This window comes from Apiospora phragmitis (assembly GCF_038363925.1).
Source record: "Apiospora phragmitis strain CBS 135458 chromosome Unknown utg000007l:1.0-2108841.0:1.0-2111359.0, whole genome shotgun sequence".
Taxonomy (NCBI): domain Eukaryota; kingdom Fungi; phylum Ascomycota; class Sordariomycetes; order Amphisphaeriales; family Apiosporaceae; genus Apiospora; species Apiospora phragmitis.
In genome coordinates, this window is record NW_027117405.1 from 98,949 (window position 1) to 117,368 (window position 18,420).

At 55.4% G+C, this 18,420-nt stretch overlaps 10 protein-coding genes across 10 annotated transcripts; 5 read left to right on the forward strand and 5 right to left on the reverse strand.

Moving 5' to 3' along the window:
• PG994_006997 (uncharacterized protein) lies at window positions 1–2,318 on the reverse strand (the record flags this gene model as incomplete). The annotated part of the gene is made up of 3 exons (XM_066858406.1): window positions 1–18; window positions 92–1,787; window positions 1,873–2,318. 3 exons carry the CDS (start codon window positions 2,316–2,318, stop codon window positions 1–3), a joined length of 2,160 nt encoding a protein of 719 aa, XP_066715348.1.
• A 589-nt stretch (window positions 2,319–2,907) lies between these two features.
• PG994_006998 (uncharacterized protein) lies at window positions 2,908–3,835 on the reverse strand (the record flags this gene model as incomplete). The annotated part of the gene is made up of 3 exons (XM_066858407.1): window positions 2,908–3,408; window positions 3,477–3,505; window positions 3,577–3,835. 3 exons carry the CDS (start codon window positions 3,833–3,835, stop codon window positions 2,908–2,910), a joined length of 789 nt encoding a protein of 262 aa, XP_066715349.1.
• A 642-nt stretch (window positions 3,836–4,477) lies between these two features.
• Window positions 4,478–5,641, reverse strand: PG994_006999 (uncharacterized protein; the record flags this gene model as incomplete). The annotated part of the gene is made up of 1 exon (XM_066858408.1): window positions 4,478–5,641. The coding sequence occupies one exon, from the start codon at window positions 5,639–5,641 to the stop codon at window positions 4,478–4,480; it is 1,164 nt and encodes a 387-aa protein (XP_066715350.1).
• A 2,635-nt stretch (window positions 5,642–8,276) lies between these two features.
• PG994_007000 (uncharacterized protein) lies at window positions 8,277–9,185 on the reverse strand (the record flags this gene model as incomplete). The annotated part of the gene is made up of 1 exon (XM_066858409.1): window positions 8,277–9,185. The coding sequence occupies one exon, from the start codon at window positions 9,183–9,185 to the stop codon at window positions 8,277–8,279; it is 909 nt and encodes a 302-aa protein (XP_066715351.1).
• Window positions 9,186–10,419: 1,234 nt separating this feature from the next.
• On the forward strand, window positions 10,420–11,493 carry PG994_007001 (uncharacterized protein; the record flags this gene model as incomplete). The annotated part of the gene is made up of 3 exons (XM_066858410.1): window positions 10,420–10,892; window positions 10,977–11,007; window positions 11,143–11,493. 3 exons carry the CDS (start codon window positions 10,420–10,422, stop codon window positions 11,491–11,493), a joined length of 855 nt encoding a protein of 284 aa, XP_066715352.1.
• Window positions 11,494–12,574: 1,081 nt separating this feature from the next.
• PG994_007002 (phosphatidylserine decarboxylase-domain-containing protein) lies at window positions 12,575–13,389 on the forward strand (the record flags this gene model as incomplete). Its single annotated transcript, XM_066858411.1, has 3 exons — window positions 12,575–12,836; window positions 12,897–12,907; window positions 13,027–13,389. 3 exons carry the CDS (start codon window positions 12,575–12,577, stop codon window positions 13,387–13,389), a joined length of 636 nt encoding a protein of 211 aa, XP_066715353.1.
• A 46-nt stretch (window positions 13,390–13,435) lies between these two features.
• PG994_007003 (phosphatidylserine decarboxylase-domain-containing protein) lies at window positions 13,436–13,711 on the forward strand (the record flags this gene model as incomplete). Its single annotated transcript, XM_066858412.1, has 1 exon — window positions 13,436–13,711. The coding sequence occupies one exon, from the start codon at window positions 13,436–13,438 to the stop codon at window positions 13,709–13,711; it is 276 nt and encodes a 91-aa protein (XP_066715354.1).
• Window positions 13,712–14,414: 703 nt separating this feature from the next.
• Window positions 14,415–14,615, forward strand: PG994_007004 (uncharacterized protein; the record flags this gene model as incomplete). Its single annotated transcript, XM_066858413.1, has 1 exon — window positions 14,415–14,615. One exon carries the CDS (start codon window positions 14,415–14,417, stop codon window positions 14,613–14,615), a length of 201 nt encoding a protein of 66 aa, XP_066715355.1.
• Window positions 14,616–15,131: 516 nt separating this feature from the next.
• On the forward strand, window positions 15,132–16,281 carry PG994_007005 (1-aminocyclopropane-1-carboxylate deaminase; the record flags this gene model as incomplete). Its single annotated transcript, XM_066858414.1, has 2 exons — window positions 15,132–15,325; window positions 15,420–16,281. The coding sequence occupies 2 exons, from the start codon at window positions 15,132–15,134 to the stop codon at window positions 16,279–16,281; spliced, it is 1,056 nt and encodes a 351-aa protein (XP_066715356.1).
• A 662-nt stretch (window positions 16,282–16,943) lies between these two features.
• Window positions 16,944–17,192, reverse strand: PG994_007006 (uncharacterized protein; the record flags this gene model as incomplete). Its single annotated transcript, XM_066858415.1, has 1 exon — window positions 16,944–17,192. The coding sequence occupies one exon, from the start codon at window positions 17,190–17,192 to the stop codon at window positions 16,944–16,946; it is 249 nt and encodes an 82-aa protein (XP_066715357.1).
• Between the last annotated feature and the right edge of the window lie 1,228 nt (window positions 17,193–18,420).

Genomic DNA, 18,420 nt, shown 5'->3' on the forward strand with positions numbered 1-18,420 from the left:
CTAGAGGGTCACCTGATACTAGTAACGAGATTTGGCTAGTCTTATACAGGTCGGGAAGGCCGTGCTCTAGATGTTCCAGCAACCCATATACTCCTGTGCTTTCGTCGAGCCCCTTAGTATGGAATATTACTTCCTTAAGGACGTTCATGAACTCTGGCTTCTCGCATTCCGTGTAGCCGCCGTGCTTCTTGGTTTCCACGAAATTCGTCCTTTTGATGTATGCTACGAATGCTCTCGAGGCCGATAGATAGACGTTGAAACTAGGACGAGCTTTGCGCCGTAGGAAGTCGTCCATTTCGGGAGTACGAAGATACTCCATAACGGTGCGATGGAGAAACTCCACACGGGAACTCGAAGGGCTGACCTCAAGAAGCCCGCGGCATCTACCGTTTAGGCGACGGGTGATAAGCCGATGGTCGGAAAGCAGCTCTTCGTCAGTTCGACCTTTGAATGGGAGCTTTAGGGCATAATCCTTATCAAGACAATCCATGTCCTGAAAGTAGTACAAGGATGTTGGGGCTGGCTCCAATACTACCAATGACAGCTGTAGCAACTCTGCCATCTTCTGATGGTGGAAGGAGTCGACGCTTTCAAGTATTTTCTTAAATAACGCTTCCAAGTCAGCTGGGATCCTCCTGAGTCTCAATCGGAGATCCGAGTAGCTATCATATTCGGACATTCCGGACCGCAACTCTCTTGTAGCAAGATAGACCCAGAGGAAGACGCCAGAGGACTTTTTGGTGACTCGCTGTACCAATGAAGCTGCCTGCTCCGTCTCTTGGATCAATTCGTTCCATCTAGGATGCTGTGTGAGGTTGGCCTCCACGTATTCGTGGATATCCTTCCGCGTAAGCTCGTGTATATAGATTTTGGATGACTCGACGCGCCCAAACGAATCTTCGAAAAAGTTCCAGGGCCGACTCGCCACGCACAGCTTCACGTAAGGCGATCTCGAAAGCAGTTCTAACGTCTTGCAGAACTCGGCATGGTCGTCTTCGTCTTCATATTCATCCAGGCCATCGATGAAAAAGCAAAACCTTGCCGTGACATTTTTGGCATGGGCGATACGCTGCAAGACCAGACCTAGTTCCGGAGCTTTCCAATCTTCAAAGCGCAGCTGGTTCAACCGCCGTTTCCAGCGCTCAGGGCACAGCTGTTCTATGAGGTCCGGTTGCTGTCGAAGTATGTCGAAGAGGAGAGTCTTGAGAAGACCTTGCCTCGACTTTTGCATTGGAGTGCCAGCACACCAGAAGAAGTGTGTTGCAATTATCAAAGGTTTCTTACCGGACCACATACTCAAGGCTTCCTTTGTCTTTTCGTCGTGGCTCACAAACTTCATTAAGGTCGATTTGCCTGACCCGGGCTTGCCGGAAATCCAGAATATCCCGTTGCCATGCTGGAGCCATTCGAGAAGATTGCCGGTTCCAGTTTTAGGCTCCAAGTTGTTTGCTTTTTCAAAAACCCATTTAAAGGTCTTCTCGTGCGCTTCTGGGATGCCGTCGTATCGACATAGCCGAGTGTCGAAGTTGAGCGTCTTGATTATTGTATGCTCCTTCTCCAACTCATCCCCGGCTACAGACAGGCGGGCCATTTGGTTCTCTAGACTTGCGATGCTGGTTGATGGAAGACCAGTATCTTGTAGTATTGACCTCGCGTGCTGCACTGCATCCCCTAGCTCGTGGACTTCACGTTGGATCTCTGTGAGCCTCAAGGATTGGCGTAAACCAAGACTGTCATGGCTAGCTTGCAGATGCATTAGTTGGGCCGAATAGTTGCTTTGCCGAATGCTATCATGTTTTAGTATTTGAACAATACAAGTTCATTCGAACGACAGGGGCAGCGGAATAATCTAAGGACAACAGAAATACTCACGCTGTTATCGAGCATATGTGCAACGTCAAAGTCTGCTGAGTGTGTTGCAACCTCTGTTCAAGCTCCCTAACCTGGTCACCTTCCCACATCGATTTCAGGGCCTTTTTGAATGAGCGGTACCGTCGTGGACGCCCATGGCCTCGCTTAAGCTGCTTAGTCACCTCGAGAAGCCTGTCGCAGTCATCCTGGCAGACTTGAGCGATGTCCTGGATCGCTTGCTCGTATGCTGCGGTTCTGCCGCCCGTCATGTCAGGTGGCTGAGAAGGAAGTCTGAGCTTCGAGCTTAGGTGCCTGAGCTTGCCATAGATGGCTTCCACCGTCTCAACCTCTTTAGTAGCACCTTGCGCAGAGTTGCATATCTCTTTCGTTGTCGCGATGAGCTTGATGCCGTAGCCGAGAAATTGGGCAATGTTAGCGGCTACGCCTAATACTGCCAAGCCCTCCATCACCGCGAAGTAGAGCTGTGATAGAATCAAAATAGAAGGGCCTTGAATTATCGCGGGAAGAATCTGACAGAGGGTCGCACGCTCTGTCCAGAGGAAGAAGAAAGAAGAAAGCCCAAGGTACGAGAAATTGAATCAGGCTCCCCTACCCTCCCCGCCTGATGAAATCGAAAATGTTTTGCGCGCATGATGGCCTGCCAATCACCGTCCACAAGCTCTGCAGCCTTCAGAGGCATATCAAAATGCCTTGCACAGCCACTTTGTCGTCGCAGAAATGCAATGACCTGTGCCTAATGATTGGCCCCCTCGGCCCAGCGGATCTGATCATCTCCAACATACAGCCTCCAAGGGCGTTTGCAGAGAAAAAAGGATACTACATTCTAGATTGTTGCCAGGACACGATAGCAATTCAAGTGGCCCGGAGTTCGAGCGATTTCATGCCAGAGTTATTTCGATTTAGTTTCTCACCCCGTAAAAAAAAAACCGCCCTCATGCACTATTACATAAAGGTAGTCCAGCCGATGCCAAATACAATCATTCGCTCGCTGCGGAGCCTTGCAATAAATAGTAGTACATGATATGATGATCCATTTCAATAGAACGGCTCCCCCACCGCGCAGTCCACGCTATCCTTAACACACCGATCCACCGCCGCGGCCGGATCCTCGTCGCCGTCCAGCATATCCAGCCAGCAACTCTTGACGTCCGGCCTCTCCAGCAGCAGCGCGGTAAGGTGCGCGACCGAGGCGCGGCTCGCCTTGACCCCGCCGTACTTGTCCGTCTTGCCCAACGAGACCTTGCCGACGGGCGTGTCGCCCAGGGTGCCCGGGCGCAGGCAGATGGTCGCGAAGTCCGGCCCGCGCTGCTTGCCCGCTTCGTAGAGCACCTGGTCGGCCGCGACCTTGGCCTCGTAGTAGCGCGCCAGGGGCGAGACCTTCATCTGTTGCTGCTGCTGCTTCATGTCCTCGGTCCACCAGGGGGCGTCGGCCCGGCGCGAGCCGAGGAAGGAGATCATGACGAACTTAGTGATGCTGGGGGTCGCGGCCGAGGCGCGGATGAAGTAGGTGGCGGCGTCGCGGTCTACGGCGAAGGTCTGTTCGGCATGTTAGTTGCAACCTTTTTTTCTTCATGGTTCCTTTCATCTGGGCGTTGACTGCTTACCCGTTCAGGGGGTCCCTTTCCACCGGCACCTGATGGAACACAAAATAGCCATTAGTCTCTCCAGCATTCCATAGTCTTGAATCAAAGGGGCGGAACATACCGGCACTCCATACAACGTAGGACGGCTTCACCTCGTCCAAGATGGTCTTCGCCTGGTCTTCGCTCTTGACGTCCTCGACGCTGCGAACGAGCACGTTCAGCTTCCCCTTCTGGCCCTCGCCCAGCTTCTCTAGGCCGGCGACCTGCTCCGGGTTCCGGATCATGCTAGTGACGGACCAGGAACGCTGGAGCAGCATCGGGGTGAGGAGCTGGGCGATCTTGCCGCTGCCGCCGAGGAGGAGAACGTGGGGGGAGGCCATGGTGTGAGTTGTGTAATATTGGTATAGCTTCTAGGCTGAGTACAGTTCGGGGTTTCTGTGCCTTTGTGTTCAACTTGAATATCTTGGGTACAATGGTCTGGCTAGTAAATGAATACCCTACCACCATTCGGGATCGATATATATCAAGAACGACGTTGGATGCATTAGTCAGGCCATCTCCGCTCTGTGACGTCACTTGGAGACGGGGTACCGCCGGGTGAGGATTTGATAACTTCAAGCTGTTGCTACAAACTTTAATGTTTCGTCTATCCCTAAGTTCTCAGAGTTTGATTCCTGGTTCTACATCCTCTGACGTTTCCAGATCCGATATGGCCTTGGCTGTGTCTATTCAATGGGGCCGCAGCATCCGAACCAACTCAGACCGCGGGCGGGTCTATCGGACTTATGAGTTCATCGGACTTAAGACCACCCAGAATGAATGCCACGATACAGGATAATACGATCTCACGACAGTGGCAAAGGTTCAAAAAGTGACGTCCGTTCATAGGAATTATATTGATTATACCGAGATGTAAGCCCCGACTAACCCCAAGTAGCATCATGAATGCAAGAAACCCCATCCCAGTAAACACCAACCACCCATGAACACATTATCCTCCGCTACTCCTAAGCTCGATCCGCTTAGGTGTGGCCGACGAGCCCAGCCTTGGGCGCGTTGTCCGGGTTGATGCTGACGCCCGCGAACCCGAGCTCGGCGTTCCACGCGTCGGCGGTGGTGGCGTCCTTGGGACCCGTCCCGAGCTTGGCCTGGGCGGCCTTGCAGGCGGCGACGGCGTCCTTGGCGGCGCCGCAGACGTTGGTCAGCTGGTCGCACACGCGGTTGAAGATGATGTTGGGGTTCAAGGCTTCATTCTGGCCCTTATTGACGGCCGGATCCTGCGCCTGGAAGGTGAACTCGCCCGCCTTGCGGCCGTTGAGGGACTCCTCGAACTTGACGGTGGGCACGCAGGTGCCGAAGTCCAGGCCCAGGGAGGATTTTTGGAAGCCGGGGAAGTTGCCGGTCACGTCGTTGGTGACGGCGCCTTTGCCGGAAGCAGCGCCTCCAGTGGTGGCGTTTCCAGAGTTGTTGTTGTTACCAGAGTTGTTGTTGTTATTGCCGTTGTTAGCCGCAGCCGAAGTGGCCGAGGAAGCAGCGGAACTCGTGGAGGTGGCAGCGGCACAACCGCTGGATCCGGACGCGCTAGTAGTGGCGGCGGGACCGTTGCCAGAGTTCTGGTTGTTGTTATTCTTGTTATTCTTGTTGTTGTTGTTGCCGGCGTTGCCAGCGTTGCCTCCAGCGGCGGCACCGCCCTTGGTAGCAAAGTTGGAGAAGCCGTTGGCCTTCATGACGGCAGCCACCGACTTGCCGCTGGCGTCGAAGGGGGTGGTCAACGACGTCGCAGCGTTCTGGTTCTCCGTGTCGGCACCGTCAACGGCCGGGTCGACCTTGGGCACGATGCCGCGCAGCTCGGCGGTGGCGGGCAGGCTAGCATCGTCGCAGATGTTGGGGATCTTGACGTTGAAGGGGTTGAAGTTCTGCTCGGCCTGGACGAGCTGGGCGGCGCCCTTGATGACCTCGGCGTCGTTGCCCAGCGTCGAGACGATCTTGTCGGCCAGCTCGAGCTTGGCGCACGGGTCGGCCGCGGCCAGGAGCACGCTTGGGGTCTGCCCCGCGAGGGTGCCGGCCGCGCCGGGCTCGCCGAAGGCGCTGAGGGACTGGATGGCGTTCTGGACGGCGCCTTCCTGCCCGAAGCGGGCCTCGGCGACGGCCAGGAGGAGGGCGAGGGCTGCAGTCTTGGTATACATGGTGACGGAGAAGTGGTTTTAAAAGAAGGTTTTGACAAGCAAACGGTCTTTGTGTGTGACGAAAGTGGTAAGTTAGGTAGAAAGAGGGTAGTAGTAGTAAAAGATTGTTTTGCCGGCCAAGCGGTATGTCGAAAAGAAGGTTAGAAAGAATGTTACGAACGAATGAGTAGTTCACAGAACTGTGAGAAGAACTGAATGTGTCAAAAGAAAGAACCGAAAGCTTGATGAGGAGGGGAAAGAAGAGAAGCCATCACGAGAGGGATGAAGTGACATGTTTATATATACCAAGAGGGAGCTTGGGAGAAGGGGGGGGGTGTTGCGCCTGGAGCAAAGGTCTGGACCAATCTCTCTGATCTGGGCGGCTCCGTCTACGAGCGAGCCCTGGTCATCACCTCCTGATGGCGATCATACCGACGGTCGCAATCAGACGGCCCCGGCGGCTGAATTACGATGAGGGCATGGGACTCCGTCCGATGCCAACCCAAGCAAGGTACACGACCGTGGTACTGGGGGTGGAAGCCAGCGGATCTTGGGTGTCCCGGGCGCTCAGCTGTTGAGTTGCGCCGGCTGAATTGGTTCATGTGCTCCAAGCGTATGAGGCCAAACAAGAAGGTCACTGTTCGGCAGCGTAGCGACAGGATAGGGCCTGATGGCTGGAAATCAGTTCCCCATCAGCAACTCCTGGATGGGCCGAGATAGGAAAGTCAACCGTACGACTAGTGCGTTCAGGGTCGGGGTGGAGATGATGTTAGTTCGTCTTGGACCGAGGTGGTAATGCAGGATGCAGGGATCTGACACGCGAGCCTGTCTAGCCTCTAGAAGCGCCTGCAGTGCGCGGCTCATACCGATCGCTTGAGCCTCTGGCGTGGTTCTATGGTACCGAGTAAGAGGTTATTCTGTCATGATCTCGTATCTTGAGTGGATTGGGTGGTAGAAGTACTGTAGACCTGTGTCAGAGGAGAATCACAATGCTCATACCTACAGCCTTTACAATAACCAAACACACCATTTCGTTTTGATAGGTTGGTCATGAAGAAGTAAAACGAACTATCCGATTCACTTTACATGGAAGAGTGATCTACTGTCAGTTGCCTGCCAAGCCTACATCGAAGGAAGAATTGACGACGAGACGAAGATCAGAACAAAACGTTTATTGGGGTTGTGGCAAGCCGTGACGGGCCTTCCGAAGCGGTGGTCGGCGTTAGCAGAGGGAGCTACTGCTGCGAGATAGGAGTCTAGACTCTAGACGGACGTTGAAGTTTGATTTGGGCGGGCGACTTGAGCTGAGCCACTGAACAACCTTAGATCCAAGGTTAAGCAACCCCCCTGTCAATACCCCCAAAAGGTCCCCTGTCCAGAACGGTTTAAGTCGTTTAAAGCCCTGGTTCAGGCCGGTTTAAGCCTAGAGGACCCCTCTGAGCTCTGACGCCGCAGGGGTCGACACGGGTCAGAAACCTTCTGGTAAATTAACTTTGGGCCAAGCATTTGCAACCCCAGGTCGTCCCGCAAAAGCCACCAGGGGACAAACAGCCTCAAAACGGTTTCGAGACAAGAGGGGTGTTTGATCGCTGCTCGATCCTTCTAGGCCGCGGCGTTCTGTCTCTTTTTTTTTTTTTTTTTTTTTTTTTTTTCAACCTCCATGCGCTTCCAATTGCCAGATGTCGGAATACCTCTGGTAGTTGTTTGGTGAGCCATGACCTTCTCGCTGTGGCCTCAGAGCGCTGCGCATGAGGTGTATGTAACGTACATCAGTCGGTTCTTACCGAAAGAGGGTCATGTCGGTTTCCAGCCATCCTCCCTTGTGCGCAGGTTGATACAGCCTACAGGCAGTCCTTCGTCTGAACTAAACTTGTGTTGCATCTGGCGAGAGATCACCATCCCTTCTTTTTCGACATGCTCGCTCTGATCTTTCGCAAGGTCTCGACCTTGTGCACATCCAGTTCGTTCAGTTCGTCGCTGATCACACAGTGACAGCAAGTAGCCTCGAAGAGGTCGGACGAGATCGACGTGTTTGCAACATTGGGGACAGCACTCGGAGACTGGTCAACTCAGCAGTGAGCACCGACGCTGGCCGGTTCAAACTTCAGACTGACTGAGCCCTCCAGTCGGGTACGCGTCAATTGACTTGACTCGGGAAAACAAAAAGTGGCGCCGCGGTGCTTGCAATTCGTCCTGGTTATCTCGGCTTTCTCTGCTTCCGGCCTTCCCACCGCCGACCGGGCGGAGTGCTGTAAGCGACATGCAGGCCCCCCATCTCGGCATTACTGAGAACACATCAAGATCATCGAGAGGAGCCGTACCACAGAGCGCTGCTGGACGGAACGGCGTGTTGCGGCCGACATGACTCGATGCTACCTTCCCCAAGGCGACGCGTCACGTCAAGAGAGCAGACTGAGAAGAGAAAGAGAAAAAAAGAAAAATTAAGTTGCTCTCACTAATGGTATCCTACCTAGCCTACTGCACAGCCTGAATAGGGGCAACCAATCTCGGTACCATATTACAATCCCACATACACACGAATATCCCTCGTATTGTTTACTGCCGTCAGCATTGCCAGCCGGCCATCAGATGTCTGGTACTGCTCGCCAGCAATGCTCCATACTCAGAGCCCCTGTCTGCTACCTCACACCCGACTTTACACTGGCCCGGACTTGACGCTGTCCGGATGTACAAGGCGGGCGAGAGACCTGCTGCCCTCATCCTCGCGCTCGTGCCCACTTTCCTCTTCATCTTCTTCATCTTCCTCGGTAGCAGCAGCCATTACCGTCGGAGCCGCTCCTCCTCCCCCTCCCCTCTGAACGCCGCCCCGCGAGCGCAGGATCAGGACCGCATCGACCACGTTCTCGAGCTGCCGCCGGATCCCCTCGTAGTAGCCGCCCCAGAGCTCCAGGCCCGGGTCGAGCCCGTCGATGCGGCCCCACACCATGCGCCACTCCTGCTCCTGCTCCCCCGCCTCCTGGTTCTGGGGACGGCCCCGGGACGACGCCGACGACACCAGCGCCCGGAGCACGTAGTCGTACAGCATGCCCATGTCGACGTCCTGCAGGTGCCGCTGCGAGTACCGCACCATAGGCAGCGCCACACCCAGGCCCTCGAGCGGCGGCTGGCGCACGTGCATGGTCCGCCAGGTGGCGTTGTGGCGCATGTAGGGTTCGGGGTGCGCGGCGAGGGGGAGGGCGTGGAACTGCGTTTGGCTGTAGAACACGTCGTCGCCATCGTGATCGTCGTCGTCGTCGTCGAAGCCACTATGGGAGCCATCGCCATTGCCACCGCCGCCGCCGCCGTCGGTTTGCCGCACGCGGGTGAAGAAGAAGGGGAACTTGGTCACTAGGAGCGGGTTCAAGACGGGCTCGAACCCCTCGCGCGCCGGTGCGGGCTTGCGGAAGAGGTGGATCTGCAGCGCGGGCGACGTGCGGACGATGTCGCGCCACCGACAACACACTCGCTGGATGGACGTCAGGAGGGTCTGCTGGTCGCTCTGAAGGAACATCTGCTCCAGGAGTTCGGTGGTGCCCAGGAATCCTACCATGGGCGTGGTGGCCATGTTGCGTTCTGATCTTCCGCGGGCTTGATAACGATATCCGTCCTCGACTTCGGCGTGATGTTGAATCTTGATTCTTTCTGGCATAGAAAGGATGTCTGTCGTCTCGTCATCTGAGACACAACATCGATAGCTCTCGCCGGGTGGCCGGCGGCTATTCTCTAGAGACCTTTGAGAGTCATTTGCCGTCGAAGGATGACGTTGGGTGTCGTTTTGGGGGTGGCCAGGTCATCCCAATCAGGGAATGCTGTTGGTTCTGGCGCAGCCAACGGCGGATAAACGGCGTCCCAATCAGGTCGAGGCGGCTGTCAGCGGCCCGCTCGCCTGTCCTGTGGGTGGTGTAAGTATGCATTCGTCCATGGTAAGATGCCTAATGCATTTCTTTGCCAGTGGGATGTTGCGATGTTCTCGTTTCTTGGGATTTCAGGTTCGCTGCTGAACTGAGCTGAGGGTGTTGCGGCGGGCTCGGATACATGTTCCACTCAGTAGCGCATCCGCCCTACCGGCATGGCGCCAAACTGAACCTTTCTCTGGTTGACCAATCCTGACCTGAGCTCCTGCCCGATGAGGGAGGGTCCCAATGAAGTAGGTCCCTTGCGCGATGTGATTGATTTCGTCTGCCGCTACATGCTCCAATTCCATACTCGTCTCTAACGAGGGGATCTACCAAATCCGTGATCGCGCTTTCACCCGCTGCATTTACACATTTCTTGATCCGCTCCGACTCCTCTCCCGAGAACTTCGGTTGGTCTGACACTGGGGTCATGGGGCTCATCAGCATGTGCGCCTCCCCACGTGGTCATTGGGGAAACCTCGACCAGGATCTCGGGGAGGGCAGATCGTTTACTATAGAGTACCTAGCTATGCCAAATATAGATAAAGTATGCGAGTCCAGATCCCAAACGGGGTCCCGAATCGCGTGTTCCGTATGCTCGTATGCAAGGGGGTCATGACCGTTGGAAGTGTCTACTTTACATGCGTCGGTCAAACAGCACAAACAAACATCCCTATCTAGATTGACAGGGTCGCTGAAACAGAGAATACCACACGGTTGTTGTGCGTGATTCAGGCAGGAATGCAAGGTATGCGATGCTGTACTCACTGTGAAACCTCCCCGGAAAACGGACGCAAGGCATGCGGGAATGAGGGGGCATATGAAACCACCTTGTGAAGGGTTCTACCCGTAGGTAGTTGATTTCGAATCCCTTATTCTCCCTCATCTCCCTTATCAGCCATGATGATTCCTGAGCCCCGTACGGTCGAGGAAAGCACAAATGTCCATGAGGAACCGCGGTCTCACCTCGCCACAACCGAGGAATTCAGTAGTACCCCGGGCCTCCAGACCGTCTCCGGACCGCAAGTCGTCGCCGCACCACCACACCTTCAAGAATCGATACCCAGCGAGCTCGAGGCGCTGTCCGCCGACCATAATAAAATGATGTTGACCGCAATAGGGTCAGCGGGGTCCACGTTTGCGCCACCGCAGCCATCGGCCGGCATGATCCCCTGGGACAGGGAAGCCGAGCAGAAGATGACGGTCAAGCATGGTGTTGGTGACAAAGGCAAAGCACGTGAGAGGCGGCGGTGGATCTGGGGTCTCGGGATCATCGTGCTGCTGGCTCTGGTCACGGCGCTGGGTTTGGGACTGGGGCTGTCGATGCGGAGTAAACGTCTAGGGGGATCATCAGGAGGGTCGGATAGACCAAGCGCGTAAGTCAACTCTGGGTTCGCATTCTGGGTACTCGTGCAATGAAGATCCCCTGACTTCGCGATAACTGATTTGATGCTATGTAGAGCATCCAATGGCACATCATCTGCACCAACGGTATGTGACCCCTGGTCTGGTTGGCGGTGACCTCAAACCATCTGACTACAGCCTACCCCCTAAACGTTTATCGACTCGAAGCGATGACATAGGTCCCTGAGATCATGTCTCATTGCTGACTTGCGTCAGAACCAGGCCTCCACTGCGACGGCCCCAAGCCCAAGCGCCTCGGACCCCGCCCCGTCCTGCCCCGACGCCAACAACACCGTCTACACGACCCCGGCCGACGAAGACGGCAGCGGAAGCACGCAGTATCGGCGCATCTGTGGCGTGTCGTACGACGGCAACGACATCCAGCCGGAGAAGGCCGAGACCATGGGGCGGTGCCTCGCGCTCTGCTCCGGGCAACAAGGCAGCTGCGCGGGCGTCGTGTGGTATGACGCGGGCCCCCAGGGCACGGATCTAAACTGGTGCTGGCTGAAGCGGAGCATGGAAAAGGCGGTGCTGAGCTACCGGGACTCGGCCCAGACGGCGATACGCTTATAAACCACGCGCGCGACGCTGTAGTGGATGGGGTGGAGGGGTTGGTTCCAAGTGCCTGTTAAGCTCAATGAGGAATCGAAACGACTTGCCCATGCTGGCATCGGGTTGATGAAGAATCACCAAATTGGATCTATGGATATCACATTGCCAGCTGAAGACTTTCCACCGACATGATGATCTCACAAGAACCAGTCGCCATTGGGCAATCCCTGGCGATGTAAGACAATAGTGTCCAGGTAGGTGAAGGCATGGAATGTGCGACCACGTAGCTAGGAGCCCTTGCTTAGAAGCGAATTTAATGCCACATCTTGGAATCGTGGGGGAGATGGCCACGCGTATTACGCTGCCTAATCGAGATGGGACCAGAAGTGTCTTGCCAATGTCCTTACTGATCTGCTACTGTAAGAGCCGTGTAATGCAACCCGGGCCGTCTGGGGGGTCTGGGTCTTCGCCGAACCTAGAACGGGGAAATGGAAATCAGGTCACATTCTTCACATTGAAGATCTTCGAATGTTGGCCGAGCTAATAATGGGTGAGTAGATCCAGCTTGCCGGCTGCCGTCATAGCTTACCTGGTCTTTGCCCATCAGTCAAGCTTTCATCGGCGATGGGAGGGGAGCTTGGCAGGGGTCAAGCGCTAAAAGCAGTGCCTATCCCCGCCCCCGAACCGTCCCTGCGGTAGCGCTATTGGCGTTAGGGGCAGTGCCCTCCAGCGTGCCAGGTACAGGAGCCGGGACTTCGCCCACTAATAGCTCTAGACTCGGGTGCATGGTTGCACATTGGAAATACACATACTTACGCATGTGTACGTAACTCCATCTCGGCGTCCATGTGTTTCACTCACCCGCATCTGAACGTTTTAGCCTACCTCTAGCTTCGAATCTGCCAGCTCTACTGGACCTTCTAGTTTAGCTCACCCAGCAAAGCAGGTTATCGTCGTGACGTAGTTCATCTGCCCCTCGCAGAGACCGAACATAGTCTATCCAAGACAACATGGCTTCACAACTTGACCTGGCTGTCAAGTTTGTTTCTTTCTCTCTTCTTCATAGCACCAAAGTCTGTACACACACTAGACACGACTCGCCATGGCATCGAAGTTACAGGAGCTTACCCACGATGATGCTCACAGCAGCGAGAAAGCCCTGGGCGACCTGACAGATGCGGCGGTGAACGACCACAACGAGTCATCGCTGGTACACATCCACGGGGACGCAGAGACGCCCGAGACGCACAGTTGGATCAAGAAGTATCTGCCGCACCACATTGACATCCAAGAACTGGAGAACGGCTACCATTTGGGCAATTACGTAATTGACCGCGAGACTGGTCAGAAGTCGTGGGAAGCCAGTGAGTTTCCGCCTGCTTGTTCGCTATGCCGAGGCCTGATGTGCTAACACCGAAGCGCAGTGAGCATCTACGTGCGTCTGGGTATGCACTGACTCTTCGTAGGCATTCATTAGCTCCTCCCAGCCCGGTTGTCGGGCCGTGACGAGAAGCATAGTAGCATCTGACCCTGACCCAACCGCAAACCGTATAGTACGGGTCCAAGCAGGCCAAGTTCCTCCACTGGAAGCGAACGGAGAAGTACCTCGAGAAGGAGAGCCGCAAGATGGGCGAGGACTACGACCGCGTCGTGTCCTCGGTCGCCGACTGCCGCCTGTCCGTCTTCCCGATCGTGGACCTGGCGACGCAGTACTGGATCAAGGGCTCCGGGTTCACGGTCGAGCGGCTTCTAGGGAGTGCGGAGAAGGCGGCGCTGTTCGAGGGCGGCAGCGTCGCCATCCACCGCCTCGCGCCGCAGGACTACCACCGCTGGCACGCGCCCGTCGACGGGACCGTGCGGTCCGTCGAGGAGATCCCGGGGGCGTACTACACGGTCAACCCGCAGGCCATCAACTAGAGCGGCACGCTCGACGTCTTCTTGCGAGAACCGGCGCAGCGTCATGATGGTGGAGCAAACAACGACCGGTCAGCCCGTGGCCATCGGGGCCATCGGGGCCATGCTGGTCGGCAGCATTATCTACGTGGACGGCCTCGAGCGGCCCGGCGCGCAGATGCGGCGCGGCCAGTGCGTCGGCAAGTTCCAGTACGGCGGCAGCACCGTCGTCACGCTGCACCCCCGGGGCGACGTCGAGCTCGACCGGGACTTGGTGCGGAACAGCACCGAGCAGAACTGCGAGACGTTGGTCCGGGTCGGCTGGAGGATCGGGGCGTCTCGGTGAGGGATGCCTCCGTGTTGGAGACCGAGACTTGTACGCACATGCCAGCACAGAGAAACAAGCATGTTCTTTTCTGAGTCTGCAGCATCGATCATTCTCTCTTCTGGGCAGGTGGGTATCATACGACAGTGGAAGCGCTCATGGCGAATGCGGGAAAGAAGATTGGTGACTGGGTGCGGGGACCAGACCGGATATTGTGCGCCAGCCGCTGAAGCTCAGCAAGCCATGTTGCCGTTAAGAAGTTAACGACATGTTCATTCCAGGCAATCATACATGTATGCAAGTAAGACAGGAGCGAGCGTTTACGGCGAAAGCCACGACAACTCTTCTTCGAAGTCACCCACGCTCGTTCCTCCTTTCCGTGTGTGTGTCCGGCTGGCTGCTGGCCCTCTCCGTACGCCACCATCTGCGCTGAGACTGCAAATACTCCAACAGCTCCCTTGTCGCATTCGATGGGCTTCGACACTGATCAACCCCTCCGAAGGCTGGTGGGTTCGCGCAATGTGCATACCCGGCATGAACTGGGTCGTTGCTGCCATGACAGTTCAATATCGACCTACTTCGTGGTAAGGGATACCTTGACTGAGGCCTGTCGTGTACTTGATTTGCCGACTTTAAAGGTCGCGATACCTAAGCGGATCGCCGAAATAGAGATGAGAAGCTCGAGAGCGTCTAGCCTTTTCCGTTCATGTAGCTGATTGCCGGCATGAGAATGAAATCGGATCACGGAAGATGCTCTTCTTGTAATTCTCCCCATGCAGAGACTGACTTCCGAGAACCACTGGGTTATGACCAAGCCGACGCCCTCGAGTCGATCTTCAATGTCCCGCACGAGTTCGGCCACCTTCTCGGCCACCTGATCCACCTACGTGACCTGTTCGCCGGCAACGAGGTCATCGCCCAGTAAGTCCATGAGCAACCAGTACGCGAGTCTCGTGCAGCTGATTGGCGACGTCGCCGTGATCTACCGCCTGGAGGGTCAGCCGCCGCTCGCGCAACCACACTGTGGCTATCGATTGCGACGAAGAGTTATGCCCACAGATCCGGGACGTCTGGAGTCTACGGTCGCGAGAGCCGGCAGCACTTACATAATGAAAATCGTGACCCATAATAGATAAGGTTAGCTTCGGATCTCCACGCTCCTTCAGCGCGACATGTCCGGCTTGGTATCTCTTGCGGCCGCTATAAGGCGTCGCTTGGACTTCCCACATGGGTAAAAATGTATACCCGAGCGAGGTTTGATATCTGGGATCGGGCGAACCCCGAGTACGGGAGCCTTGGAGGCTACCCCGACCATCGGAGCTAGACGTTGGTAAAGTAGGTTCGACTTTGCCTACTTCCAGAAGACGTCTCCCACAGCATCCCGGACTTCATCTACCAAAGTACACGACCTGCATCACTGAGTCATTGAAAGTTCATTGAAATGTCTTCTTCTCAACTCCAGCTACCAGAGCCTTTTGCAAGCATCCCGAGGGAGTCATTCCTTTTCGGACCATCGCCGATTCAACACCTGCCCCGCATTTCGGCAGAGCTCGGGGGCAAGGTACAGGTCTATGCCAAGCGTGAAGATTGCAACTCGGGTCTCGCCTATGGAGGAAACAAGACTCGGAAGCTCGAGTAAGTGAAGTTGTTCCTCTTTCGAGGCATGCATGCATCTTCAATAAGGAGGGTCTGTGAAAGTCTTTTGGTCAGCTGACAGCCGGTAAAACAGATACCTAGCCGCCGAAGCCCTGGCGCAGGGGGCCGACACCCTCGTCAGCATCGGCGGGGTGCAGTCGAACCACACGCGGCAGGTGGCGGCCGTGGCAGCCAAGCTGGGCCTCCAGTGCGCGCTCGTGCAGGAGCACTGGGTCGAGTGGTCGGACCCGGGCTACGACAAGGTGGGCAACATCCAGCTGGCGCGGCTGATGGGCGCGGACTCGCGCCTGGACCCGTCCACCTTCGGCATCGAGCACAAGGCGACCCTGCAGAAACTCGAGGCCGAGCTCGCGGGGAAGGGCCGCAAGACGTACTACATCCCCGCGGGGGCGTCGGACCACCCGCTGGGCGGGCTCGGGTTCGCGCGCTGGGCCTTCGAGGTGATGGCGCAGGAGGCCGAGCTGGGCGTCTTCTTCGACACGGTCGTCGTCTGCGCCGTCACGGGCTCGACGTTTGCCGGCATGGTCGCCGGCTTCAAGCTGGCCGAGAAGAAGTGCGGCGCGCGCCCGCGCCGCGTGATCGGGGTCGACGCCTCGGCCACGGTGAAGCAGACGTTCGACCAGGTCCTGCGCATCGCCCGCACCACCGCCACCAAGATCGGGCTGGACGGCGAGAAGGACATTACGGCGGACGATATCATCCTCGACGACAGGTATCACGGCGGCGTCTACGGCGTGCCCGACGAGCGGACACTCGACGCCATCCGGTTCGGCGCGAAGACCGAGGCGTTCATCACAGACCCCGTGTACGAGGGCAAGAGCCTGGCCGGCATGATGGATATGATCCGCAGGGGCGAGCTGGCGGAGGGGAGCAATATGCTTTACGCCCACCTGGGCGGCCAGCTTGCTCTCAATGCGTACTCGGCGATCCAATGATCATGAAGCAGCGGAGTAGCTAGGTAGGCAGGAATCTGATGTTTGCACCTGCATGATCATGAACCTTGCTTTGCTCATCAATGATTAAGGGTTCTTGGTGGCCTCACTACAGCATCGGAAATTGCCCGATGGCATCGCATTCTTTACCCCGGGCCAGATGGACCCAGCAGCAAAGTTGATGTGTTCATTTAGATACCTGAATATGCCCTGGGCATGATAATAACCACAGTGGCCGCCCTGGAAAATACCATGTTCGCTCTGTAGATAGTGTTCAATGTAACCAGCTCACCAAAGCTTCTTATACACGTTTGTAATGACGGTGTTCTGTGTTTATATGTCTGGTTTAGCCTGATTACATGTGCCTACCACTTCTTATTGGATAATCTAACATCCAACGAGGAGTTCAGCTCCTGGCCTTAAAGAACCATTCTCTAACTGAGGATCGGGATCCAAGACGTTTTCAACCAAATCAAGTAAGGGTCTCTATAAGACGTGTGAGATATTGTATTATGACGGTCCCCGGGTCCCAGTCCGGACTCACCATATTTATTGCTACGTAACTTCACTCGCCAAATGAAGGTGCAAGCTTCGCCCAACACTTCAAGAGACAGCGATCTACGCCTTTCCTTTTCTTCTTTCTTCTTCTTCTTCTTCAAATCGAGTTAGAAGCATGCTGTCATGCGCTTCAGCACCCGCGTGCTCTTCCTGGCTCCACCTCGCTGCGAAACGCGCTTGTGCTTGCTTCTGCAATCAAGACAGGGGATGGTGATTTGGAGCGTGCGATAGTCCGGGGCCGGCATGATGCCGATGCAGTCGATGCCATAGGCGATGGCCCCGCCACAGCGCTCTAGGGTGCCATTGGCCGTCTCCCGGAAGCCGCAGCCCCAGAGGACTTCGGGGTGGTAGCACATGACTGCCTGTTCTCGTGCGTAGAGGGTTTAGCTTGTGAGAATGGCTTTCCAGAAACAGGCCAGAAAGCCGAGAGACAAGTGAAACGAAAGGAATGAACGGCAAGAATGGAAGACAACGAAAAGAAGAGGAGAAGCGATGCTACAGTTTCGCTGTCTTGTATACAATATTGAAGGAGAAGGCCAAGAGAGAATGGTTATTGTCATTGGTTTTGCAGCCGAAACTCTCTGTATCTATAAGATCGCACCCACATGGCTTCTATTGTTTACTGAAACCTTATGTTTTTGGATCTAGGAAGATTGTGTTCTTTATCTACAAACTCAAGATCGCGTCGTTTCTATTCTCTCCAGGTACAAAGAGTATGCCCCTGGTAGTTGACAATGCGTATTGTATATTCTTAGCGGCATCAGTCTGTGCACAATGACTGAGATTGAGTCAAAGGAATGGGCTTTTTCTGGCGCACAGGGGGGTAACATACAAATGAGTCCTATTTACAGCCATCTCCCTGTTTCAAGGAGCCGATCCCAGGGCACACTGCCCCAAGCTCCCTTTGACAGCAGCGCCTTTTTTGGACCAGCCAGAGAGAGTGATCTACTTAGTTAGCTGTACGAAACCTACAGATCTGATGAACGTACCCATGCTTCCCCCTTGAAGAAAGGACGTGGTTGCTACAAACTTGAACAGATATCAGTGGTGTCGTAGACAGCCTTTCAAGTACATATGCTTACTTACGTCGTTACGCTGATATATAGCAAACACTCACTGTAATGTGTTCATCAAGTATACAGCCGTCGCGCTATTCACAATGAGCCAGAATCAAGTCTCTGTAACGAGAATGTCTCGTCCGACCTGGTCCGGTGAATTCATGTCCCAGTTGCCCAGGATATTTCCCAGCACGCCCAAGGCCTTCTGTGACCTGAGAATCCAGTCATGACTGTCGGATTCAAAGTGGAGGTGTTTCTTGATCGAAAGCAGCGCTGCAGCCGTGTTAATGGTGCCGTCGACAGGGGTTGCATTGAATTCCCAAGTACGAGACGGAAGCTGCTTCGCGAAGATGAACTCTAAGCATTCGGGAAACAACCAAGGGCTGACTGTTTCATTCTTGCGTTCCGCCCCAGTCGGTTTTTATATTATGGATAGCCACGCCGTGCCATACATGGACGAAGACGTATACCCGCCTCCTATTCCTCCTGTGGATGAACACTGGGCCGCGAGTCTGGCGAGCAGTGC